The 27,476-nt window shown below is 42.8% G+C and overlaps 2 protein-coding genes across 2 annotated transcripts in view; one reads left to right on the forward strand and one right to left on the reverse strand.

Annotated features, from left to right (window-relative positions):
* LOC118426693 (E3 ubiquitin-protein ligase ZNRF3-like) lies at positions 1-22,182 on the forward strand. Its single transcript, XM_035836221.1, has 10 exons — positions 1-365; positions 3,434-3,559; positions 12,803-12,877; positions 13,397-13,540; positions 14,458-14,544; positions 14,857-14,883; positions 15,236-15,457; positions 16,554-16,656; positions 17,613-18,815; positions 19,382-22,182. Exons 1-10 carry the CDS (start codon positions 171-173, stop codon positions 19,444-19,446), a joined length of 2,247 nt encoding a protein of 748 aa, XP_035692114.1. The 5' UTR covers positions 1-170; the 3' UTR covers positions 19,447-22,182.
* The window catches only part of LOC118426694 (testis-specific serine/threonine-protein kinase 5-like), a 12,138-nt gene continuing 5,095 nt past the window's right edge, over positions 20,434-27,476 (reverse strand). The window contains exons 4-9 of the mRNA XM_035836222.1: positions 26,777-26,832; positions 26,345-26,504; positions 24,948-25,078; positions 24,475-24,617; positions 24,182-24,338; positions 20,434-23,413 (exon numbers count right to left, since the gene is read on the reverse strand). Coding sequence (XP_035692115.1) covers positions 22,773-23,413; positions 24,182-24,338; positions 24,475-24,617; positions 24,948-25,078; positions 26,345-26,504; positions 26,777-26,832 — 1,288 coding nt within the window. The 3' untranslated portion in view covers positions 20,434-22,772. The remainder of the gene's footprint in view (positions 23,414-24,181; positions 24,339-24,474; positions 24,618-24,947; positions 25,079-26,344; positions 26,505-26,776; positions 26,833-27,476) is intronic.

The following is a 27,476-nucleotide window of genomic DNA, read 5'->3' on the forward strand; positions in this document are numbered from 1 at the left end:
CCGAGTGGCCACGTGACCGTCGAACATCAAAGGCGCGCCGCTCGGTGTAACGAGGCGGACAGCAGCGAGTATGTGGTGGGACTCCGGACAATTCATCTGTCCAGCTTTCCTTTTCCCCGGACACAGATTGTGCCCAAGTAGTGTCCAGCGATGCTGAGTGTTTCCACAAGATGATAGTCGGCGTGGCGGTGCTGGTGGCGGCCATGCTACGGGCGGTGTTGGCGGCGGAGACGGCGTATTTGGAGGTGATCTTGTTTGAAAGCACGCCGCCACACGGGGACGGCTTCACCACTTACACTTACGACTTACAGGGCCACTTTTCAGCCGCCGGGGCCACAACCTCCGCTGAGGGAGACATTATCCAGGTAAGAAACCCCTATACAGTCTGTAGACGTTGTGGTGTAGTCGTACGATAGCCGTAAGACCCGGTTGTTGTGACTTGAGCGGTGCGAACTGCGACCTTTGAAGTTCGCCATGTGTGGCAGAGGGAGTAAACAACAACCCGACTGTAAACCGTGTCACACCAGACCGCACACAGACACCGCCACGACACACACACAACCGACACAGATGCACACTTCTAAACCAAACATTCAAATAGCAAAGTTAGAAGTTCAAACTTAATCTGGAGTCTTAACTCCACTCTACTCTATATGACAAAAACATGTTGGATAATATTTTTCGCAGTGCCCCCCTCCCCATGTTGTGTATTTTGTCGTGTGATTGTCGCACTTACTCGCACTTTGACGTGCGATTTCCTAGCGTTTTTGCCCCATCAGGTTGTGTTGATGCACTGTGCCATGGAACGAAACCATCATAATTATTATGAAAATACAAACTAGTTGAATAATTGATTGTGCATATTTAATTTTCAAATATTATGATAAACTTGGCGGTAGGAATAGACAACAAAGGTAGTAGTTAGTATCAAAAATAGACAACAAAGGCCAAAACATGAGTGCATAGGATTGTCTAGCCTTCTAGCAGGCTCTTGCAAGGCCAAAATGTAGATCTTTCTTGTCGAACAGAAAGAAAGGTTTGAGGCTAGAAACTAAAGCTTGTGAGATCTTGGCTGGAAATGACTGATGATTAGATTAGGACAAAGATGCTATACGTTATAGTTTCTGTAGAGATGGTCTCTGTGATGATGATTATGAAGACGTGAGAATGTGATGTTATCAACTTTGAAAGAAATATGTTGTCTGTTTATTGTCAGACACTATGGCCCATAAGGACGGACAATATCACTGAACGTCTCAGAATTGCCCTTTTACCTTGAGCCTAAGGAGTTACTGTTACTTGTCCTATCAATTGAAGGATGAATGTGCCCTCACTGACAGATTTGTAACCGTAATGCACAAAGTTAAAGTTTGACATTTCAATATTGAGGACTTGTTCTCATGCATTTCAGTTTTACCTTAGTAAACTGTAATGTATCACTACAGACTGTTTCAGTTCCTTGAAAAGACATGGTAACACACGGTAATGTGACCCGCTGATTTGTTGTGATTCTGCACATTCTTGTACTTCTGCGTCAGATTATTGGTCTTCGATTGGAACTGAACCAATGTCTTGCTGAAGCTGTGTTCCTTCATGGTATGGAAATGCCTCTGAAAGCACTTTGCTGCCGATATGTGCTAACACTGCTACACGTTTCCTCTGGATCTCCGGAAACTGACCCCAGTTGGCCAGGAGGCGGCCCGATAATAGAAGAAAATTTTACGGTTAATAAAGCGTCCGCAATACCCAACTAACAGGTTTACTCTACTTTTCCCTTTGATGCCACCAACTATGAATATAGGTGTTCGGATGTAGCCTGATTCTCCCGCTTTTACGTTAATGATGACAATTCGCTATTCCGGATAACTAGAAACCATCTCAGATCCATATTGCGAAGAGGTTATAAAAGATCTGTGTCATATCCAAAACGTAGCGTTCACGATGACTATCCGTTTCAGCTGGCCGAACAGGAGCAAAATCCTAGTTAACAGGAAAGCTTTGATGACCAGAAGTTTCTGTGCATGCATGTGAGATAATGATATGGAAATTATCAGGTCAGGACAACATTTTTATTTTTTGGGAAGTCCCAGAATGTTACACAATGACAAATCTAACTTTTCACACACTCACACAAACTTTTATATATGGAAAATCTAAACTGACAAACACCAAGTTACCGAGTCCCATACATCACATTTCTTACATTTGATACTCATTTCCACCTGCATGAAGTGAGGAAAGAGGTGTTAAGTGCCTTTCCGAAGGACACAGTGTCAGAGCATATCAGCAGACTCAAAGTCAAGACCTGTCAGCTTTGATTGAAAGTTTGAGCCAAATGTAATGTTTGTATGTTTCCTCCCAGCTCCACCCTCTGGGTCTATGTAACAACAGTGATGATGATTTTCTCTCCCAGCTCCACCCTCTGGGTCTATGTAACAACAGTGATGATGATGATGATGATGATATGTCCTAATGTTTGTATGTTCCCTCCCAGCTCCACCCTCTGGGTCTATGTAACAACAGTGATGATGATTTTCTCTCCCAGCTCCACCCTCTGGGTCTATGTAACAACAGTGATGATGATGATGATGATGATATGTCCTAATGTTTGTATGTTCCCTCCCAGCTCCACCCTCTGGGTCTGTGTAACAACAGTGATGATGATGATGATGATTTTCTCTCCCAGCTCCACCCTCTGGGTCTGTGTAACAACAGTGATGATGATGATGATAATGTTTGTGTGTTCCCTCCCAGCTCCACCCTCTGGGCCTGTGTAACAACAGTGATGATGATGATGATGATGATGATGATGATGATATGTCCTAATGTTTGTGTGTTCCCTCCCAGCTCCACCCTCTGGGCCTGTGTAACAACAGTGATGATGATGATGATGATAATGTTTGTGTGTTCCCTCCCAGCTCCACCCTTTGGGTCTGTGTAACAACAGTGATGATGATGATGATGATAATGTTTGTGTGTTCCCTCCCAGCTCCACCCTTTGGGTCTGTGTAACAACAGTGATGATGATGATGATGATAATGTTTGTGTGTTCCCTCCCAGCTCCACCCTCTGGGCCTGTGTAACAACAGTGATGATGATGATGATGATAATGTTTGTGTGTTCCCTCCCAGCTCCACCCTTTGGGTCTGTGTAACAACAGTGATGATGATGATGATGATAATGTTTGTGTGTTCCCTCCCAGCTCCACCCTTTGGGTCTGTGTAACAACAGTGATGATGATAATGTTTGTGTGTTTCCTCCCAGCTCCACCCTCTGGGCCTGTGTAACAACAGTGATGATGATGATGATGATGATGATGATGATGATGATATGTCCTAATGTTTGTGTGTTCCCTCCCAGCTCCACCCTCTGGGTCTGTGTAACAACAGTGATGATGATGATGATGATGATAATGTTGTGTGTTCCCTCCCAGCTCCACCCTCTGGGTCTGTGTAACAACAGTGATGATGACGACCTTTACCAGTATGGATGGGTGGGTGTGGTCAAGTTGGAAGACCCCTCCCTTGAACCTCAGCCGTGTCTCTCTGTCTTTGGCAAGGTATGGATCTTCAGCAATTTTTCAGATACATAGGATATTTCCCAATAGGGAAAACATATTGTGGTCACTGGTCACCCACCATGAGTCCAAAATTGACCTTGACCGTCTGCTTCCCTCCAAATATCATCTCAATCCACCCAGAGCTTCTTACGTTATGCTGTCCACAACTATCCAGAAACATACACCATGGCTGAATTTTGCAACAATAATTGATCTTTATTTTTCTTCATTTCTGTCTGCAATCTCAACTTTTTTTTTCTATGTGATATGATATCCAAGTCAGGAAAATTTCAGTTTCAAGTCTCAAAGCAGAACTCAGAAAGACATGCATGTGTCACAATGACATGCAAAAGAGATAATCATACAGAGTTTTGTATAACTTTGAAGTGACTGATGAAATTTTGTGTCCCCCCCAATTTAGTCTTGACATCCTGACACATTCATGTCTTTTGGACAGTGAACATGTTTGAATTGCCTGTTGCAGCGTTCCCGCCAGGTTTTTGAAAGTATGCATCCAAATATTTGGGAGGGGCGTAATGAGCGCCGGAGGCGCGAGACGAGCGCCGCAGGCGCTCGCATTCTAGGGGGATCCGGGGGCATGCTCCCCCGGGAAAATTTGGACTTTCAAACCCTCTAGAACACAATTTCCTGCAATTTGAGAGGATAATCATGCACTTGAGATTGGATGTCGGTTCCCTCTTTTACTCCCATTTTCAGTTATCGACGACCACCCTCTTCATCAAAATACGTTATATAAAAAAAACTATAAGCACAGGGAATCAGCCTTCCGTGATCTGGCCCGGTATTATTTGTCCAGACATATCTATATGAAAATTTTGGATTTTTGATGCTTCGAAACAGGGCTCTAGCCTGTCCGTCAGCCCGTGGAAAAATTCTGCCAATTTTTTTCCATCATTGAATAAAAAAATGTCTAACGTTACCTCGTGCGATCGATGTTGCGCCCTCCCACATCAAAAATTTTTCCGAGACGATAAAATAATGGCGCCATAACACTTTGTGTCTTTTTTCTATTTTGCCCGATGATTTTAGTCAAATTTTTCGAATCGGTGGGGTTTTACAAGGCCTAGCCGTCATTTTCCACGAGCGTGCGTTTGTTCCTGCGACCTCAGGTAACCCCGTTGTCGGCGTGAAATCTTTGGCTGGATTTCTTTTTAAATAGATCAAGAACGTTATACATTACTCGAGGAGGACGATCTGCTGCCTCTTTGGCAGTGATCATTGCCGGTGTAACCTTGAAGCAGTAGCCAGAAAGACGGCGCTGCGATCGACGGTCCGTCTGGGGAGGGGGGCGTGCCGCGCCATGTGCCACGGAGTGCACAGCCGACTCGATCGACGCTTGACAACAATATTGCGGCCCCTTTTCTGCCGCAAATTTTGTCTTTTTGAAATAAAAGAAATTTTGTAAATAAGAAATAAAGTGTATAGTTTTGGATTCTTCACTTATTTACCACGCACCGTTTTTTGTTAGCAGCTAGGGAAGAAACTGAAGTTGCCAGACAACACGGACGGCTACCAATGTCACGTGCGCTAATACTCGGTAACTTTTGTTTTTTTTCCGGTGACCAATGACAGAGTGTAACATTACATTTATCCAACGCTGATTGGTTATTAAGATGATTGGATTTGGACCTGGTGGCCAATCTAGACTGCTTGGCGCTAGCGGCCTGTTGTCAAAGATACCGACTGCCAATCAACTGCCCACAGTGTGAGAACTTTTGTTGAGATGTGCAGCACTCGCGCAGAGCAGTTTGCTTGTTCAATACTAGTATTACCCACAAATCTTTAACAAATACGTGAAACTGAGGACAAGTAAGTATCATGTTAATATCAGAATATAAAATCTGCATAAGATTTCTTCGAGTGTTAAAGAATGCTGACTGTCAGACGTATTTCACGGACTACAAAAAATTACATTGCGCAACGGACGGCTCAGACTGGCGTGTGGCTGGGTGTGTCGTACATGGGTCCGCTAGTTGTAAAACGTGCCACGCTCCACCCCATGCCCAGACTACTAGGATGACCGGAAAGTGAAGAATTTGAAGTATAAATTGTAAAGGTAGGATTCCTTCGTATAAAGACAGATTTTTAAAAAGATTCCAGATACATTTTGTACACTGGTGGTACAGGTCAGCCTTTCTTTCAGATTTTTTTATGGACACATTCAGCTGAGCCGAGTGCGTCTTTCCAGAAAAAAATGCGTCCAAAGACGTAAAGACGTATGCCTGGCGGGAACGCTGGCCTGTTGGACTTGCATATAAACCAAAAAGTTCCACAATGCCATACCTTGTATTAATTGTGTTAGTACTTATGTAAATAAGGTCCTCATTTGTATAAACTATATCACATATAGTTTACCATGTCCTCCACCCAAATAATAGATGTACACAATCCAGGCTGTTAGCTAGGATTTTATAATAGGGGGTCTAAATGTCTAGGGTCGTGGGAAGTGATATAGGCGCAACTATTGTATGGGGGTCCAGGGGCATCCACCTTCCATGGAGCACGGTTTTAGAGAATCTCAAGTTAAAATGGTGAATTCTAAGGTATCCTGAGGGGCAAAATTACTATCAGATAGGTCACAGCTGAAGACTGTGACCACAGGTGACCTAATAGTATCCCTGGTCAATCAGATTTTTATGCTGCTCCCAGTGTTAGTGTATCTAGTGTGTCCATATGAAGCATCGCTTAAGCTATCTACAAACAAAAAATTATGACAATTCATCAACCCCTACTTTAGTTATTCCCTTTCAAAGTCTGACACTAAACCGGTCCCTGCAGTTCCAAAACAAGCCACGAGGGGACCCAAACCTACACTGCTTACTCTCAGCCCCAAGAGCTATCTACCACTGAAAAATCATGACCGCAGCATGTCCAGAACTTGAGATATCCAACTTGGAAGTTTCTCTGCAGTACCGTAACAAGCGGCTAGGAGTCCAAAGTCTATTTGTTTCCAAGTCTCATCAAGACCTACTAACATGCCAAATATCAATACAATCCATCAAGGCCTGCTCAAGTTATGCTGGTCTTTTACAAACACACACATGTACACACACATACACACACACACACACACAAATTCTACCCAAGATATAACTTTTTTGGCAAAGGTAACAACTCCACCAAAATGATCAGGTAGTGCAGGCCTAAATATATCTATCCCAGAGTGCAAGAAGATTTGTTGTGTGTAGTTATGTAAAGCTGACTGTATTATTATATCATGTCATTATCACTCACACCTTCACATGGTGTTGAGAATAGATGCTGATCTACCAGTCCGCAAGAAGCGTCACAACATCATTTTACGCTGAATTTGCTTTGTATTACGCTATGCCAAGGAAGGCAATTACACAAAATTTGGTTGCGTCCCTACGACCTCCCTTTAACGAATTGCGGGAAATCAAAATAAGCTGCCTATGACTTACAGAAAAGGAGCAAACAGGCTGTCATTCCTGACTGTCCTGCACACAGAATTGCAGGGTTCTCCCCAGAATTTGCATTGCTGGCAAACTAACCCAAACCAACGCACTGTGCTTTCATCATTTGAAATTCATGAAAATAGATTCATCTTGCAATGACAGAGGGTGTCAAATACTACAAGTATAATACATTATAGTGATTCCTTTGTTGTGAAGTGTCAAAACGACTATTGTTTTGATCATCGCCCATTCACAAGTTTTTGCAGACAATGCCTACTGGAAAAAGTGATGCCACTTGGCACAAAAATCTGTGAATTTTCATTGATTTTAGCAAAACTAACCAAGAAAATAAAGCAGAAACACACTAAATTTCAAAAGTAGGTATAGTGGAGCTGGGCTAGGAGTATAGTGGAGGGCCTGAGTTATTCCATCCTCTGAACAGGACTCTGTGTCTGTGTGCTGTTCCAGCACAGTTGGCAGGGTTCCAGCAAGCAGCCTTGTGGTCACCTCGGCGTGTCAAAGAGAAGCATGAAAGAACAAGGCGACAGTCAGGATTAAAGGCTTACTGACATTTGCTCAGTACACATGCGTGTGAGATCAGAGACTTTCCCCGACCAGAAATATCTGACCATACCACTCCACCAGAGGGGTGGGCAACTCTGTAGAATGGTTAAAAATTCTGTTTTTGAACAGAGTTTGACAAGTTTGTGATTTTCTAATTGCTCTGGTGCTTGACATGCGACATGTTTGCACAGTGTTTTTGGAGCCCTTGTTGTGATAATGACGTATACTATAGTAAGTCTTTGTACACATATGCTGGATTTTTCAATGGTACCTTCTAATTACCTGTGATCCCATGGACAGAGTGAGTAAACTGAGGTTCGGCCGGAGCAATGCAATTCCCGGGTTGTTGCGTCCATGTATATATTACAGTGATTCCTGTTTATTCCTTAACCTACATGTACTGGACAGGTGGAACCAACAGAACTCTTTGGAAAAGTGGTCTATATGCTCACTCCTAGATCCTTAAGTCCAGCTGGAGCATGATTTATTCATGTCTGTTATCCATAGATCTAAACACCTCTATGCACCTGTAACATGCTCTGGGCAAACATGACAGCTTGTTTGGAACTTGGTGCTTAGCACTTGGAAATCAGAGAAACTTATAAATGCTCACGCTTTGAGAAAACCCTCATCCTAAAATGAGAACTAACTGCTTGAAAAACAAAAGACGGTTGACTTGCAAATAATTGGTTCAACTTGAGATTTAGATGATACTAGTTCTATTTGTATGTATTTGGGATATATAGCCCTCGTTGTCTACCAAAGACAGTGGTTCATACTAGTATCTGTGAGGAACAGACAGAAGTTTTGAGATGACCCACAGGTGCACCAATTACCTGGGCGTATTGTTCTAGGGGTATCATTACTGGTAATTACCGGCCCCAGAGCACCAATGTCACTAGGTGTGGAACATGTTAGACCTGCTCCTGGAGCCACACAAATTATGTGTTGTGACTTGTACAATGTCCTTCTGTTTAGCCCGGGCTCATCACTTGATAGGTGGCGCTTTCCGAGCAGCCGCAGGTTTCTGTAGCTCTGCAATGTTTGTCTTTTTATACTGTTTAAATCGTCTGTCTCTCTGCGAAAGAGCAGTTTTAGTACTTTGAACAGTCTCGTGAAAGTTCTCACCGCGAAAAGGCAACCTCGCTGGTCGATGTGTGTGTCATTTCTGTGATTTATGTGGAGCTGAACTCGGGACTGTGACCAGTCGTACAGAACAATGGCGGGGAGGGGTCTTCTGGTGTACACGGGGAGCTTCTTCCACCGAATCAAGTCGGCGGCACCTCCTGCGGGACCACAGCTGAAGACACAGCTACGCGACCTGGGTTTACTACGTCCTCGGGGCCGGTACCGAGGTACTCGTGCTGGGAGGAACTTCCATCGCAAGATTTCCACCATAGTTGGTCACAGGTATGAGACGGGGGACATCTTTCCATCATTGATATGCAAATCTGGGCATTCCCCGCATGGTGATCGTCGCAACACAAACACTGCAAATCTCATTACCATAGCAACCAGGTGTGATGTCAAGACGTCCCGACCTCACAAGCTGCCAACGATACTCTTGAGCAATGCCCGATCGTTGTGCAATAAACTTGACGAGTTTGAACACCGCTTGTCCGACTCACTAACTGATGTCGCCATAATCTCAGAAACATGGTTCAGTGAGTCTACACCAGCTGAAATCACAGACATCCAGGGCTATACAACTTTCTCACGTCCGCGCCCAGATCGACCGGGTGGAGGGGTAGCTATATACGTGAGCAATGAAATCCCTTCAAGTGCACTTGACATACCCGTACCTAATGAGCTCGAGTGTACTTGGGTCAAACTGCGACCATGTCGCCTCCCACGAGCAGTGTCCAGTTTAGCAGTCTGTGCTGTCTACTCGCCTCCGAGCTCTCCTTGTACGGAGCTACTTCTGGACCACCTAGTAGAAACAGTCGACTCCCTACAAGTGAAACACCCGGATATTGGCGTGCTCATTGGTGGTGACTTTAACCATGTGGACGTTAACAGACTCTGCAAGAGTCACAACCTACAGCAGGTCATCAGCCAACCAACTAGGGGCCAAGCTACACTTGACCTCCTCATCACGAACCTACATTCTTACTACTCACCTCCCTCTGTGCAAGACCCACTTGCGAATAGTGATCATAACGTTGTGATTATGAATCCAAAGAAGAGAACCAATAACAACAAACTTGTACGGCGGATATGTAGACCCATCCCTGACTCTGCACTGCGCTACTTCGGCCAGTGGATAACCGCTCACCATTGGCAGGAGGTCTATACGGCCGCCTCTGCAAGTGAAAAGTCCCAGGCAATGTACAGTACCCTTCAATCCAAAATTGAAGAGTACTTTCCCCTGAAGTCCATCCGGTTGCATCACCTTGACAAACCCTGGATGACTCCGGTGATTAAGTCCCTTATACATGCTCGCCAACAGGCCTTCGCCAGAAAAGACTTCACCTCCTGGAAGCAATTAAGAAATAAAGTTCAAAAGAAAATCAAGAAGTCAAAGAAGGCGCACTATGACGGGACAATCAAATCACTGAAAAACGAAGACCTTGCCCAGTGGCACAAAGGTATTAAGGCCATGCTTAACATGAGGAAATCAGACCCTGTAATCCACATTGACGGTGTGAACAGCAGTGATCTCAAAGGTACTGCTAATGCAATCAACAAATCACTAGCCGCTGTGATTCAGTCCTTGCCTCCGATCGACTTATCACTGTTACCATCGTACCTGCCGTCACTCCCGGCTCCTTCAGTACAGCCCTGGGATGTTTACTCTAGACTCCAGAAAGTAAAAACCAGGAAAGCTGCTGGACCGGACGGTATCCCGGGAAAACTCCTCAGGGAATTTGCATATGAACTGAGTGGACCACTGTCTGACGTCATCAACTCGTCTCTTCTACAGGGGAAAGTACCTGACGAGTGGAAAAGTGCGATCGTGGTGCCGGTGCCCAAAACAAAACCGCCCTCTGTCGATCAACTTCGCCCAATATCATTGACTTCCCTGTTGGCCAAAATCGCTGAAGGATTCATCACACAGTGGACTCTGTCTGACATACTACCCCAGATCGACCCCCAACAGTTTGGATGCCTGAAAGGGAGATCGACTACGCACTGCCTGCTGGACTTAACCAACGATCTGTACAAGGCGTCAGACAAACCGGGAACCCTGTGCTCATTGGTATCTACTGACTACAGCAAAGCGTTTGATCGGGTAAGCCACACCATCGCTGTAACCCGATTGATGGAGATGGGTCTGCGTCCGTCTCTTACGTCGTGGATCATTGACTTCCTCACGGGGAGACGCCAAGTCGTCCGCTATCAAGGAACCCTCTCCGACAGTGCCACCATAACGTGCGGCCTACCACAGGGAACTCTTCTTGGGCCTCTGATTTTTGTGGCTTATATCAACAGTGCGGCGCGTCAAATCTCAGCCAAAAGATGGAAATTTGTGGACGATTTAAACCTGTTAGAGATCAGAAACCCCACCGTAACACCTTCGTCCCTGCAAAACGACCTTTCTGACCTAGAGAAATGGTCTGGTGAAAACAGTATGGTACTACATCCTGGAAAATGCCAAGTTCTACATGTCAAGTTCAGCAAATCAGTATCCATACTGCCGCCCCTCAAAATCAACAACAACGAACTACGACAGGTTCAAACCATGAAAATTCTTGGCGTCTTAATGCAGTATAACCTGAAGTGGAATGCCCACGTGGACTACATGTACTCTAAATCCAGCCAGCGTCTGTTCTTCCTCAGAAAACTTAAACACTTCCACATCGGAATTGAAGACCTTGTGATCGTGTACACCACCTACGTCCGTCCGATCACCGAGTATGCTGCACCGGTGTGGCATCCCGGACTGACAACATCCCTGTCCAACAAACTCGAGAGAATCCAACGCAGAGCAGTGCGGATAATCCTGGGAGCTAACTACACCAGCTATGCTGAAGCCTGCTCACAGCTTGGCCTACCCTCACTTCACCAGAGGCGTGAGAACTTGACACTTAAGTTTGCTAAGTCCCTTCTAACATCCAGCCAGTACCGTCATCTCCTGCCACCGGACAGACAGAGTATTAGTGGCAGACAGACCCGCTCCTCAAACAACTTGGACTTGGTTCATTGTAGAACAGAGCGATATAGAAACAGCGCCGTCCCATATATGACACGCTTGATCAACACATAGCCCATCAATGTATGATGTTGTTGTAAATAGCTCAAATTTACTTTTAACGACGGTGTTGCGTATTATTGTTTTGCATTTTAAATTTTAATAAGTTGTATACTCCGCATTTGCTTATCCTATAATAATTTTTGTGTAAATAACATACAAAAGACTGTCAAGCAGTGCAATTCAGCCCTTTGGGCTGCAAGACCGCTTTTAATTTGTCATTCTTGTTGAATTGAATGAATAAACCAATCTACTAAAGTACCACCTGTATATACAGGTATGTCCAGGTAAAATTGGAGTTGTGCAGGTATTTCCGGTTAGGTGTCTACCTGTGTGAGCGTGTCTGTTTTTAACACCATTCGGTCAATCTCTGTTCAAATTATGTCCTGTCACAGTACAATATCAGTATGGTAGTCATTTAGGTTGGGTTTTAGGAAATCAATCTTTTTGAATAGACAACCATACTTTTATAGCAGAGAATTAACAACACACACATAGCACAACCTGTTGATGTATATTTCTTTTATCTATGTCCTGCAAAGTGCCTGTAGTTAGCCCCTCGGATGTACAGTTGCAATGTTTTTCTCGAGTCTTCCAATTCGTTGCAAGTCAAAGCCAAATCTGTGGGACTAAGATGGAAAAAAGTAAATTGAGTACCCTTCTGCACCGACCTTCAACACAGTTTTAACCAGATTTTTAATTTATTGTGTTTTCTCCTCTTTTCCCCCACTGCGGTAATTTTACATCAATTTTCACCCTGTGCTTCCTTTAGTTTGTAAAAATGTTCACTTACAAAATGTTCACATTTATTTCATGAATGTGTCAGCACTATTCCAAACTACACTACCCATGATCCCCTGGTTCTCTGCCTGTTTGCACCCTGTCTTGGCAAAAACTTGAAATATTAAAAAGCACTTTTTTAAAGTGCATACTTAAATCAAGAAAATACAATGTATTTAACACCTCTCTAATTGACATTCATTCTTTGTGTGTAAAGGGTGCAGTGATACCAAACTGAATGATGATGATTTGTTTGTTTATCTGTTCCAGGCAAAGAAAGCTGTTCAAAGAGGGGCCATCGCTGTGATTTTTGACGTGACAGAAAACCCTGGTGCAATAGATCAGGTATGATATTGATTAAATTTTGTTCCCCTAGTATTTTTTCTAAGAGAAAATATAGCACATATAACTGCAAAGATTTTCCCTGTTTACATAATGATCAAAGCTACAAACATGCATTCACACATCTTTCTATCTTCAAATTGTCAGACATTATCAGAAGGAGATTTTTTTAGTTGCGCAAAAGCAATTCTATACTAATAACTACAAACAAAAAGTAGGTATCAAGGTGTGCAAACATGCCTTTCTAGCTTTGATCATTGTGCAAAGGATAAACATAACTTCATTGCAACGGTATGTACCGAAGTGTTGTCTCTTGCAAAAAAAAGTACCTTTGTTAACACTCGGGTACCATGTATCTATTTTTACCACCAAGGCTCATGTCCCTTGTTGCTGGTTCTAAATGTTTGTTTACTATATGCTAGAAATATTAATTGCATGTGTTCTTCACAGTGCCTGTTGATGTTTATTATATTTTTGTGTGTAATATTCTTAGTTTTGCTCCATGTTCTGTTGTGTGTTCAGCTGTCATCAGGAGCAGACGAGCCGCTGAGTCATCCTGTCGTCATCATCCATAATGAGGAGGCTCGCAAGCTGATGAGCATTGTGAACAGGCAGACCATGGCACGGGCACGGATACAGCACAGCAAGGACCCCTACCTGCCACCGGTTGGTACTGCAGGGGCCTCAGTTAGTAAAACCAACAAAAAGTTGCTAAAACAAAATACAAAAAGCAGGAAGTCCAAATTGTAAAATCTCCTTAATCACAAAGTGTGAAAAGCAAAAGAAAGCAGTGGCAATGTGATTGACATTCATGAAATCAACTTTTCAAGTCAGTGTGGACTTTTTTGGCAATACCTCAGGGGCAGAGCCTTTTTGGCTCTGTAGCCTTCAATGTGTGTAAGAAAATTTTACCACAAGTGGATATTTGAAGGTCATATGACCAGAATATTTATTTATTTATTTATGCAATATATTTTTTTTCTATCACATAGAGCTAGCCCAGCTTCCTCTGCATCAGATAGTGTAGCAACAAAAGCACAGTCTCAAAAGCTCATCCTTTGACCATACAGGGCTCGAAATACTTTTTTCTGCGCACCTGGTAACCAGGTAACATTGAGAATTACTGAATCTAGGACGTATAGATCATACAGGGCTCGAAATACTTTTTTTTGACCATACAGGGCTCGAAATACTTTTTTCTGCGCACCTGGTAACCAGGTAACATTGAGAATTACTGAATTTAGGACGTATAGATCATACTAAAGTTATTCAGGAACCATTGCTATCTTTTTTATTTCATGCTTTATAGGGGGGTAACATTCAATCCTGCTATTAGTGCTAATAACAGTCCACATAAACCTACATCATATGACATTTACATATAAAACCCAGTACATGGACCAATACAGGTTAGGTGCAGGTAGACACCAGAAATACCTGCACAGCTCCAATTTTACCTGCACTAACCTGCACATGCAGGTGGTATTTTGAGCCCTGCCATACATAATGCTACATATCATAATTTTTGATAATATAACTTTTTTTCTTTGTAAGAATGTTGTTGCAAATTGTTTTTTCCCCAGCGGTCTTCCAATGAGTACTTTGACATGGGGATCTTCATGGCATTCTTCATCCTCATCTCCCTGATCTGCCTGGTGCTCCTGCTCAAGGTACGGACTAGTCCTCTTACAGGAACACTCAACTCCAGAAGGGGCTGTTAGTTTTCAATAGATTGTGGACAAATAAATTCATGATTAGCAGACTTCAGAGCATAGCCTCTTACCTTCTAATTTACAAACATCAAAGTCATGGATGCAAAAGTAGCTCAGAAAAAGTCCTGAGAGTATCATCTGATTTTAAGAAAAAAATCTGGAAAAGGGGAATCATGAGAAATTTTCTAAGATGATTCTGTAAATATGCCATCTAGATATGACAGCTGAGATCTTACCATGATACTCAAGTCCAACTGTCTTATATTTCAGATCAAATGGAGACAGAGACAAAAGCAGGTAAGCTGAACTTTTGCATGCCCTTACATAACCCGTTTAGTGCTTTAAAGTGCTGAATAACATACCTGGGCTGTGATAACATTCAATATGGGTATGTCACACCGGGTCATAACTTGGGTTATCACTTGTGTTTCAACTGTTTGGAGGGTATCACAAATAAAATACAACGTGGTGTATTCCACATCACCCTTGGTCCAAGCAATTTTGTGGGTCAAGCTGGTACCTTGGTGGATATGGAATACACCAGATCCATGTTGTATTCTATGTGTATCCATATGTGACAATGTGTCTCTTTTTAGTCTTCCCAGTCTGGTTGCAAATACCAAGTACCAATATATTTATATAATTTCAGAGCTCTTTAGAACGACAAGCAACTCTGGCCATATCTAAGATGGAAACTCGGAAGTTCAAGACTTTGCCCAGAAAGGGTTCTCCTGTGCGTGACGCGGGCGGTGCGTCGTGCCGGGGGTGCCCGGCCGCGGGCGGCAGGTGTGGCTGGGAGCTGGACGGACTGAGCACCAGCTCCGGGGGCTGTCTGTGTGCCATCTGTCTAGAAGAGTTCCAGGACGGCCAGGTCAGGACTACTCTTTGTTATTATATTTCAGCCATACCATAGGTATAGTGAAATATATTGTATTCGCAACTTTTCTTCTTTCTTTCGGAAAAAATAGTAGCTGACGCAAATTGAATAACCAATTCGTTATGCATAGGAGCTCCTGTGGAAGAGTATATTCTTCCCTATGGGCCTGGGGCATATTGGACAAGCTCCGTTTTGACCTGGAGTCAATTCACAATATTAGTTTTTGGGGATAAGTTACTGTGAAATTGTTCCATTTTTGCGCAGGGGTGATTTGGAACAGTCCGATGTTGCGTGGGAAGGGGTATGGCTGAAATATGCTGAATTTGCTCTCAAGCAAATGTCTGCCTTTCTAGTGATCATGAAAGCTCATCTGTATTGGTAGTTACCATTGTATATGGCTAAACACAACACAAAGGTATACACCGATCAAATTTTCAACAACCACTGTAGTGTTTATCAGGATCAATAATGACCAGTCACTTCCAAACTCGCAAGATTTACAAACATGTGATCTTATTTACATCGGATCAGCATTTGGTCAAACATTCCAGGAATTCTATAACGTCCCCCTCACTGTTTAGTGATGGCTCGAGTGCCCTGATGTATGTGGACTTACAGAGGTCGTTTACTAGTATGCACTTTTTACTATACTGCTGCTGGGATCCCTGACACAGGGGTAGACGTTTGATTCTGGAAAATTTGATTGTTGTATGCCTTTGTGTCAGAAGTTAGTTTGATATTGTACTACAAAACTCTGTATCAACTACCCCAGCAGTGCTTAAGCATTCCCACATATTTCATAAAGAATGCACGAAGCATTATATGTAACTCTGCATGAATTTTATAAACTGTACTGGTCACTTTGCAAAAAATGTACAAATGTACAAATCTTAGTAAAAACATATGCATTTTATCTAAACCGCTTGAAGTAAAAGAAAAATTTCAGACAAAGTACTTTTTTATAAAAATGTATGATGATTGACAAATGGTTAAAAAATAGCAAATGGGTAAACAAGGACTCTCTAATCCATTAAGGTGTTTCATAGCAAATGTTCCCTTCTTGCTGTAATCCAGTTTTTCTGTTGTACAGGAATTGAGGATAGTGCCATGTTTACACGAGTTCCACAAAGACTGTGTTGACCCATGGCTGCTGTCCAACAGGACCTGTCCACTCTGCATGTACAACATCATAGGTAAGGACAACACCAGTCTCACCTTACTGTCTTACAGTAAAGTGCTAGCCAACAAGCGTCTGACCAGTCCTCTGATCCCTCTTAGGTTGATTTGAGCTATGTCACTTGACCTGAGCAAAAGTGTGACATCAGCAATGGCTCAAAGGTGCACAGCAGTTGGTATCGGCCACCGTCTCGGTTGGTCAATAGGACATAATGTAGATGCCCAGACACATTGCTGACATCACACTTCCCCTCAGGTAAGAAGTGTTGTGGAATCACTGCGCAGGGCTACCGGAAATGCTGAAATTTTTGCTGTGGTTTCATGTATACTGTTTTCGTTGACCACAGGTTCAAAACCACCATGAAAACTGTTCTGTCTTCTTGTTTATCCCTGTCTTATTTATTTATTTATTGGTTTGGCTGCACCGAACACACAGCCAGGGCTGCCCAACTAGCCTATGGCTATTACAAAGGGCTAGCCCTGCTGACAAACATATAAACAATACAAATTAAAAAAAAAGAACATTTGTATGTACATGGTGTAGGATAACTTACATATCATCTAAAATGGAGTATCTTAGCACGGTATGTAGGTACTATACATTTGCACAGTATTATGAGGTGTTGGAGGCACCTGTTGCAGTGAAGACACATACTAACAAAATAGCTATTGTACACAGACCCGGTCATTTAATCAATGTATATTCACTAAGAAGTCTTATGTATCCAAAGAGTAGCAACAGATCAGTGACAGTTGACTGTTTTGTCCATCTGTAGCAACATTGCCCTGTCGCTAGTAGGGGGTTGTCTGTACAGCACCATTTTTGTACACCAGTACTTGAATATAAGCTGGTGTGTTTCGCCATAAGGCGGTTATAACAAGTATTTAGATACGGATACAGTATCACCAAGCACAGTAGGGGCATTTTAATGAACAAATTTGCCATGAATTGACAGTATTTTGTCCTTTTCAGATTGCCATGTTTCAAAGACGTTTCCAGTACCAGGATGTCTGCCTGATCAAAGTTTCCATGGAGACCAGAGTTCTTCAGTTGTTCCCATGAGATTTCCAGGGCACAGGACACAAACTGAATCTCCCTTGCACAGAAGCAAGGGTAGTATACACAGACACACAAGTGGGGCCACACATGCTCCCAGTTTGTCAGGGACTAGGAACACCAGTGCTAACATGGTGTCAGAAGCGTGGATGGGTAGTCTGTGCCAGGACAGTTCGATACCATGCAGCAGTGTTCACCACCACCACCACCATTACTACCATCATGGAGACTTCCAGAACTGGTCTGGTGGACAGGTGGTGGCGCCGGTCCACGTACACGCCAGTCAGAACCACACCCACGGGTCCTGGCGCCCCAACTCCGTCAGTAGTTCAGGGTACTATGCAGATGTGACCAGTTGTTCTTCCTCACACTCCAGTAAGTGTCGGTGTAGTAACTTCAGTAGTAGCAGCTCCGGGGACGTCACCGATGTCAGTAATCAGGGTATCTACGGCAGCACCTCCACCTTCAAGAGCGAGCTAAGTTCAAGTTCCAGAGACAATGTGTACGCTGGGAATGTTGCAAGTACCTTTGGCAATACAGAAGAGATGTTATCTCCCCACGGGGCCCACGTAGCCACAAATGTTCTCCACTGCCAGACCAACAAGTGTAAAAACAGGACTCAAGATAGTTGTATGATGAACGAAAGTTCCTCCGACTCCAGTCAGGAGTTCAGTAGATACAGTAGTGACTTATCCCTGGAGGATGTGTTAGAAAATGCCTTAAGGCTGCAGGGTAGCTATCCTAAGGGAACAAACTTCCCCACCCAAAGTACTTTGCAATTGGAGCCGTGCAGATTCTGTTTGGGAAGTTGCTCAGCTAGAAGACACCTTTCCTATGCCAGCAGAAGCAGTGCTGTAGAAAGTGTTAAGAAGAAGGCTGATGTTGGACACTACGTAGGCACACGTGATGTTGCAGGGCGCCAGTGCCAAGTCGCCGTGACTTCAGGACCCGGCTATACAGCATGCAGTTCTCCCTTCCAGACAAAAAGTGGGAGAAGTGTTGTTCCCAGACCTGTGTCATGTCAGGAGCTGCCCACAAACAAACCTGCCAGACTGGGGCCTTGTGCACACTGCCAGAGGGAGTGCCCTCATTCCATAATGGTCTACACAGGCAGGCCAGGTCAGTAATGCTGGTTCTCTTTTAATGATGCCAAACAAGGGGATGCAAAGTTACGTGATTTTAAGTCACTGTCTATGAGAGAATTAAGGGTTAATGACCCACCTTGAGGTGTATATGGTGTCATTATGCCTGGCCCTTTGCTATAAGTTAGCACAGAATGATGCCACCAAGTGAGCAAAGCAAAATACAGTTAGAAATTTTCTTTTGTACTTTTGGTACATATTATATGAAGATTTATTTTGAAACCAAAATTTCCACAGCCAGTATTTGTAACATTGCAGTTTAGGCATGTCAATTTTTTTTTTCAAATTTACTCATTTCCTCTCTGCTAGGGCATTTGTATCTCAATTGTTTGGTTAATGTACTGTGTATCTCATGCTGATTGGTCAACTTTATCTGGCCACAGAAGGGATGCAGATGGTACAGTTGGCCTGTTTGCCCAATAGAATTCTGCTAGTCCCTCCGTTTCAATCTTATTTGTAATGAAATAATATTTATTTTGTAATGTATCTTAAGAAGATTCTATATTAATATATTTTTCATTAATATTCTGGTTTGTCCCACAGATGCACCATACATGTCTATTCCACTGCATGAAGCAGACCAGCTGTTCCTGAGGGGTATGGTGTGATCTCCACAGGACATTCTTCTACAATGTGCAATTTATGAGTAGTAGTTAGATAGAAGGACAAACGTTTTTAGTTCATAACTTGCATAAGTCTTTTGTTCCATCAAAAAACTTGTTGTATTCACCATGATATTGCTGTAATTTTTATAATTTTGCATACACACATGTATATTTTCATTTCTTCCTTCAGGACATAGATATTAAGCCCAGGCAAACACATAACCAGTATAACTCGTGTAAAATCACATGAAAACAACATAGTCTATATACCAGAGGAATATGCCATAAGAAAGCAGATAGAAATACTGTATACCTGTAAATGCAAATAAGTTCACTGTTTTCATAGTGACTGCTTTGCTGCAAACTCAAAACTGCCATAAGAATTTTTCCTTAGTTTTGCGCCCGTCTTACCTCTTGTCTAAGTGCTACCTGCATATATGTACTAAACATTGTTATAGTGACGTGTTTGAGGCACTTTTTACTGTGACGACGCACAAATACTAGGCACAATTGAACAAATATTACACCCAGTCTAAAACATTGACTAACAAGTTAAAGCCTTTATTCATTTGTACTTGATTCAATCTTTGCTAAGAGCTTTACGTTCAGGTACTGCTAGTAGATCATGTACATGTCCACGAGAGGTGTCCTCTCTAAAGCTGACAGGTTTGACTGTCAACACTGTTGTAGGAAAATACACCTATCCCGAGGGTACATACGATTACACCAGCGACAGCCAAATCCCACTGTCCTTTCTGTCTGTCACTAGTAGCTGATTCCAGACTGGCTGGCCTGAAAGGCTTTTCTTTTCAGGAAAAGTTGAAGGGTAAAAACACAAAAATTGGACTGACCCAAATTTTTTTACTAAACAGCTCCCATCTTTGTCAAGGAATGAACAATCCATTGCATTGTAAATTACAGTTGAACTTTTCCAGAATGACAGTACTAGTCTTCTACCAACACAGATTGACTTTCAAGTTAAGGCTTTTGTTCTATTAGTGTGGCAGTATGTGACTGTAGCTAACTCAAAACCATGGCAAATACTCCTTAATCAGTGCAAACTTAGGTGCATTTACAGGACCTACATCACCTGTGAATACCATCCTGTCTTACTATAGAATAATACAGTGCACAGCTTTGTTTCATAACATTGAATCTCAGTATAGTTATCACGACAAAACGCGCCAGTTTTTTTGTACAGCACTCTACCTCCTTCTTGTCTTGAATCACCCCTTTGTTCACATAAACATACAGGTCATGCAATTAGTTTTTTTAAGTCAATTATTTATTGAATGTCATATTGCTGAGAATACCAGCCCAATTAAAATATCATCTTTACTGTAAATGCCATTCATGCCGGTATTGCTGCATGTTGGTCCATCACATGTTTCTCTGCCATTTTTGTTGCACAAATACTTGTCTGAGATGTTGATGTTTCAATTACAATGAGAGACGTTTTGTAACATTGACCAAAGCTGCTCAAGTCTGGCTGATAAAAACCAACAGTGTACCTAATTAATGCAGGGTCAGTCAGTTTTACCCAAACCATGTCATTGGTAAGAGCCAGTGAAGTCAGTTATAATGCTAGTGCTGAGCAGCTTTTCCCTCGGATGGGGACTGGACTTGTAAAAAATGTTTCAGTTTAAAAACTGAATGTCAGGAACCAGTCACAGACATCTTACACATAGATGGTGAAATTTGCACTGGAAAAAAAGATAATGTTATTACTGAGTATTTATTTGTGTTACTACTAGCTGTATGTAATCTTGCATGTATATTTTTCAAATTGCATGTAAGATTTTTGGCCACACAATTTCACATGTAGCAAGCCAAAAATAATAACACATCGTCATGGGTTCAGGTCCATACTTAAAAGTCCCATCTTGAATCCAGACTTGAACCTAAGTTAGGGTATGCAGCACTGGTATCATGTGGACTTTCTGAGTACTGAAATTACTATGTTCAGTTGGGAGGGTCCTTGTGTTGTATTAAACTATACTGTTTGAAATAACATGAAGTGAAACCATTCAAGAACCATGACTAAGTAACAGCCTTGTTCATAAAGAAACTTCCCTCCTCCTTGTCTTCAAATTCATGTTTCCTTATTTATGAAGGAAGGCTGAAATGTTGATATCTGTTTAGAAGTCTGAGCAGAGTGTGAGACCGTTACATCGCTGTGCCTTCATCATGTACATGTGCAACGTTACTACATGTCTTACTGTACAGTTTAGTATATGTTAGAAATATTGACCAGGTGTCAAGTGTGCTAGCTGCACTTGTGTCAAGTGTGCTAGCTGCACTTGTGTCAAGTGTGCTAGCTGCACTTGTGTCAAGTGTGCTAGCTGCACTTGTGTCAAGTGTGCTAGCTGCACTTGTGTCAAGTGTGCTAGCTGCACTTGTGTCAAGTGTGCTAGCTGCACTTGTGTCAAGTGTGCTAGCTGCACTTGTGTCAAGTGTGCTAGCTGCACTTGTGTCAAGTGTGCTAGCTGCACTTGAAGCTTTATACTACTTGGACAAACCTGTAAGCATTTGTATCTATTTAACATGTTATAATACATTTATATGATGTGTACTTAAGTTATCAATAAGTTTAGTTACTTTGTGTCAGGCATTTTTGCCTTTGTCTATGTAAGACTAGTTGTATACTATTATTAGTAATGGAAGTGCACCCAAGTTGCTAATAGTGTCTGGAAGCTTCCACAGAATGATGTATAAAATTAATGTAAAATAAAGATGTTATTTGTAACAAGATGTGTCTGGATTCTTGTCAAGTTTCAATTTGAATAGGGGTATGCAAAGTTAGACTTTAATGTGTTGTCCTCGCCATGATAAAACAACAATTAGCCACCTTGAAATATCTCAACAAAAATGCCCCTGCAGTTCCAGAACAAGCTGCAACATTAAAAGCCTTTCACCAACCTGATAATACTAATTGTGGGTGGAGGCAACAGACATATTTTATGGTCATGAAGACAAGTTTCAGTGAAAACATTTTATATGTTTCCTTAAGCTGACTCTAACACGTTTGTGTGTAGCATTTGTTCTGTCACCTGGGTCCTGCAGTTTGTCCATCAATAGAAGTCAGTTTGCTTTGAATCTTTTATTTTGTCATTTACTTTCAAAATCTCTCACAGTCATCATACGCACATCTATGCCCTTACTAGTCTTTGCACTGTCGTATTGTTACCTTGAGATAAGAAAACTTAAGATCAGGGTTGAACTTTCCAACTCAATTTCAACAAGAGGTAATACTTTGACAAGAGCAAAGTTATGAAATGATGGAACACCTTTCAGCTATAGATGACATGTCTGATGTAATGATGAACGGATCACAGCTTTCCCCTTGTGTTGAGGGGTGGCAGCAGGCTGCCCCCCAGGTACTGTGGCCGTTTGGCATACAGCACTATCGGTGCCACACTAGTGTCCCTGTTAGGAGGTGCTCTAACTGCACCAAGTCTGATACTTCCTGTGGTGTTGGCCACAATCGGTGTCCAGTGTGGGGTAAAACCAAGTTTGATCTTTGCAGGCCCTTTTTGTGCATCTTTGACCTTGTTTTGTCGCTTGATAACTGCACGAGCCTGAACTTGACGATTTGTCCTCCGCTGTCCATGTACTGATATGTCATTGCCCGATTTTGAGTCTTGCGAAGTTGCTTTGGCGCATTGTGGGTCCTTTGGGTAAGAAGAAACTGTAACACCTCTTGTGCCAGACAGTGTGTAGGATAAGGTCACCGCCTGCCGCCTGGCAGAAGAACCGGTTAGATCTCCCCTGTCTCCCGCCGGCTGGGAACATGGCCGCCAGGTCCGGACCCTGTCCTGACTCTGACGGTCACAGTAACTGGAGTTGGTGGAATGGCCAGCTCTGTAGGGTGATGCTGTCTTCCTGTCTCCCAGGGAATGATGGTCGTCAGGTGGGGGGCAGCTTGGGTACGGGCGGGGCTTCTGTTTCTTCCTCTGTGGTTCTGTCTGCCCTAACGGGACAATGGCATGACTCATTTGTTATACATGACAAGATTGGTCACAGTGCAAAGTTAGTAATTGGTGTTGGTTGTGATTCATTGTATATTCCAAATAAACAGTAAAATTTAATAATATACAGTTAGTCATTGGCAGACAATGGGAGCACACCCTGGTCTATTTGGGTATTCCCAAAGCGGTGATTTCAGCTGGGGGACAGTAGTGGCCTAAAGGGAGCAGTCAATAGAAATTCTGGCCTCTTCTATCCCCTCGACCAAACCTCTTTTTGGAAAATATATTATTTGGGGCGTCTAGGTGGGGATGGGCATAATCAAGTAAAGTGGCACCCGACCTCCTGAAATGTGCATCTGAACACAAACCCACCTGTGTCACCTGGTGTGTGCACCTGCAGACAAACCCACCTGTCACCTGGTGTGTGCACCTGCAGACAAATAAACCTGTGTCACATACTGTGTACACCTGCAGACAAACCCACCTGTGTCACCTGGTGTGTGCACCTGCAGACAAACCCACCTGTGTCACCTGGTGTGTGCACCTGCAGACAAACCCACCTGTCACCTGGTGTGTGCACCTGCAGACAAACCCACCTGTGTCACCTGGTGTGTGCACCTGCAGACAAACCCACCTGTCACCTGGTGTGTGCACCTGCAGACAAACCCACCTGTGTCACCTGGTGTGTGCACAAACCCACCTGTGTCACCTGGTGTGTGAACCTGCGCACAAACTAGTGCACACCTGTCACCTGACAGTTTTGACCTCACCTGGAGAACGAAGTGTCCTACTGGGCCGTCTGCTCTGTGTGGAGGCCTGTCTGCGGGGAGATCCGGTCCGCCCAGCCGGTCCTGGCTCGTGCTGCCCCGCACCAGTCTGGTCCGGCAAAGTCTGCTGGGCCTGATGCTTCCCTCGCTTCGTCATTTTCTACAGGGAGGAAAGAACTAAGTGGTCCAACAACCAATATGCGGAATATAGAAAGGATAGAACATCATCTGATCTCAACACCAAGTTCTTAAAAGGAGGATATAACTGATCTGATCACAGGACTATTAATATCCACCTTTTTGTGATTTTGAAGTGTTGCAGTGATATCCTTGGCCGGTAGGTCGTCTCCCTGGAGCCAGGCGTGCTGAAGAAGCTGTGCTGCGCTCGGGCGTTTGGTCCAGTCTTGTACCAAAATGTTGTAAGCTACGTCCATGGCATCTGATATAGCAAATAAGTACAACAGCATTGCAGTTACTCTAACGTCTTCCAGTTGTACATTGTGGTACAGAATATATGGCCATATCATCTTTTATATGTACAATGAAGTGAGTGCGCTATAAAAAAGTATAAAAGATCCAATAAATCCGGTGTAGACTATCAGGCTGCAGTCTGTCATTAACTGTCAAACCGTTCACATGGGTACGGGGCTGGGCTTTGCAGAGTATCAAATCATCTCTTCAATGCGCTTTATAAAGTGTAGAAACAATGGATTAATAAATCTAAAATTTAGTTTGGTTACACATAAAAAACGAATACGTCTGTGCTTACCCGCAGATGTGAATGGACTGAACTTGATTGGCCTCTCCATTTGTTTCAGCAAGGCAGAACCATGGGACTTCCCACTGTAGCTATCCTTATAGGGGTGCTCTCCACACAGCATGGCGTAATATATCACACCACTGAAGTAGTAGAGAACACTTGTTACTCTTATAATGTTGGGGAGGTGGTAGGCTCAAGTTTAGGGCGTTATGCTCAGAACCTAAAGGTCCTGGGGTCTAATGCCCTTGAGAATGTTGAAAATGTTCGTTATGTAAAACCAGTGGTCCCGTTTTTTTTTTTAAGCAAAGCCTCAATAAAATTAATCCCAAACAGCTGTGGGTCATCAGGCAAGAGTAATGATACAGAAATCAGTTAAGTCAGTATTCAATCGGCCTTAACATTGTTTGGAAAATGCAAACCCTTACGCCCTGCCCGGCCACCTAACAAAACAACACGGATCTTTTTGTCCATGGGATGTTTCTGTCACTGGGCAGGGAACAACGACGACGTTCTATGGCCTCATAATGCATAACTTTTTTGTGTGTATAAGATGATACATAACTTTTATTTCACATTGATGTTCGGTGTGCAGATGCATTGAAACGTGTCAGGAATGTGTTCTAACAATAGAATATTTTGCCATGTGAAAAATATTTGATCCTACCAACGTAGGGGTGGGTACCAGTACGTCGTACCGGTACAAAAACCATTTTTCTTTCCTGGCTGGTCAGATAAAAAGGATCTGAAAAAATCAGTGGACCGGATTTGAACCGATAATGATATGGTCAATTGATATCGGCAAGCGTTTAAGGATTACCGGGCCAAGAAAATAACGAGTGAAGTCGAGTAGTGTTTATAGTCATTTCTACCCAGTTTCTATAGTCACAGTACAAAGGCCTTGTTTCCATGAATATAGGATTTTAAAACGCCAGTGGCAGTCGGATACTCCATCAGACAGATTACTTTGTACTGAAATGGACCATTGTTTTGTGTATCGCCAATTCACAAGTTTGCACGGACAATCAGGCCACCAAATTTGGAATGATTGTGGTCGTTACTTTACATGTCTACGTCCTTTTGAAAATAAGTAGCTAAGTGGCAAGAAAAACACTGAGAGTGAAATAAAAGCTCCTTGGAGTGAACTGTGTTCAGAGCTGCGTGGGTCGAGTTCTTCATGTCATGAAATCTACGAACACTATCTGACTTTCAGCAGGGCACGTTGGCCACAGGTCAGAGCTCAATTGTCCATATTTTTCCTTCTTTCTCACATAACGTTACTGAGTGTCGCCTGCAAAGTAATATGGTCAAAATGATTTAACTTTTAGTAGACATTCATAAAAAAAAACTTATTGATCACCCCTCGTACTGTCAGAGAAATAAGCTGGAACAGACTGAAGCTGACTCACACGCTCCAGATGTCTGCCGGCTCGCCTTGGTACTTCTGCCCACGGATGATCTCAGGGGCAGCGTAGGCATATGAACCACAAAATGTAGACAAGTACTGGTACTCCACAGAATCGTCAAAGTAGTAGTCTGTCCTTTCTAGTGTCGTTGCAAATCCAAAATCTGTGTGGGAATAGAACTGTATCATCATCATCATCATCATTAATCATCCTCTGAGGTGCAACAAGTAAATTAAAGTTTGACTTCCAGAACACAGTCTGTCTTTCATCGCTGTGAGAAGTTCCAGGCCCTCCAGATCAGTTTCTGACTCAATAAGTTTGTATAGCAACTGCCATCCCACCAAAAGGTTCGTAATTCAATAATACCTAAACAAAAGAATATTAGATACGCAACATTATGCCAGTGAATAAGCAAAAATGAATGAAGGGACCTACCAGTAATCTTGACGATATAGTGCCCATCTAGTAAGATGTTCTCGCATTTCAGATCCCTAAAAAAGACATTGCTTCGAGTATATAGATGTTGTTATACCTCGGGACATTTTCATGCTAAAATGGCCAGTTTGCCTTAGAAAGTAAAAGTTTTACTTATGTATTTAGATGTTATCTAAGATGGAAGACTTAGGGACTACTGTTTGTGTTCGTCATAATTACTGAAGTTTATTTGCAAGTTCTTGCCCGAGGGCTAATTGCAGCATGAAACATACAGAAAATATAGTAAACATACATAAAATGAAATAATTTTGTATAGATAACAATGGTGACAAGTGTAAACAAGTGACTATTCTATCAATGATATGGACTGCTGAGAGCTACAATCTACGCATTTGGGGTTTGACTTTTTTCTGGAAGCAGTGGAAGACGAAGTACCCCACTTTCTTTATGTGACGTTAACAATGTTATAGTCATACACCCATAGGCATAACGGGGCCATGACGAGGTGACAGTACGAAGATTTATAGGACGAAGCGAAGTGAGTGACCAGCGATCCCCCTCCCCTCATAAAAACACTATTGGGTTGTATTTGGTTCTTCTGAGTCAGTGGAACATTTGTGGAGACCGTAGTGACGATATCAATCGTTGAAAAATCATTGAAATATGATTGGATAGTCGTGTGGCGTAATACCCCCTCACA

Source organism: Branchiostoma floridae, chromosome 11 (genome assembly GCF_000003815.2).
Source record: "Branchiostoma floridae strain S238N-H82 chromosome 11, Bfl_VNyyK, whole genome shotgun sequence".
NCBI classification, from domain to species: domain Eukaryota; kingdom Metazoa; phylum Chordata; class Leptocardii; order Amphioxiformes; family Branchiostomatidae; genus Branchiostoma; species Branchiostoma floridae.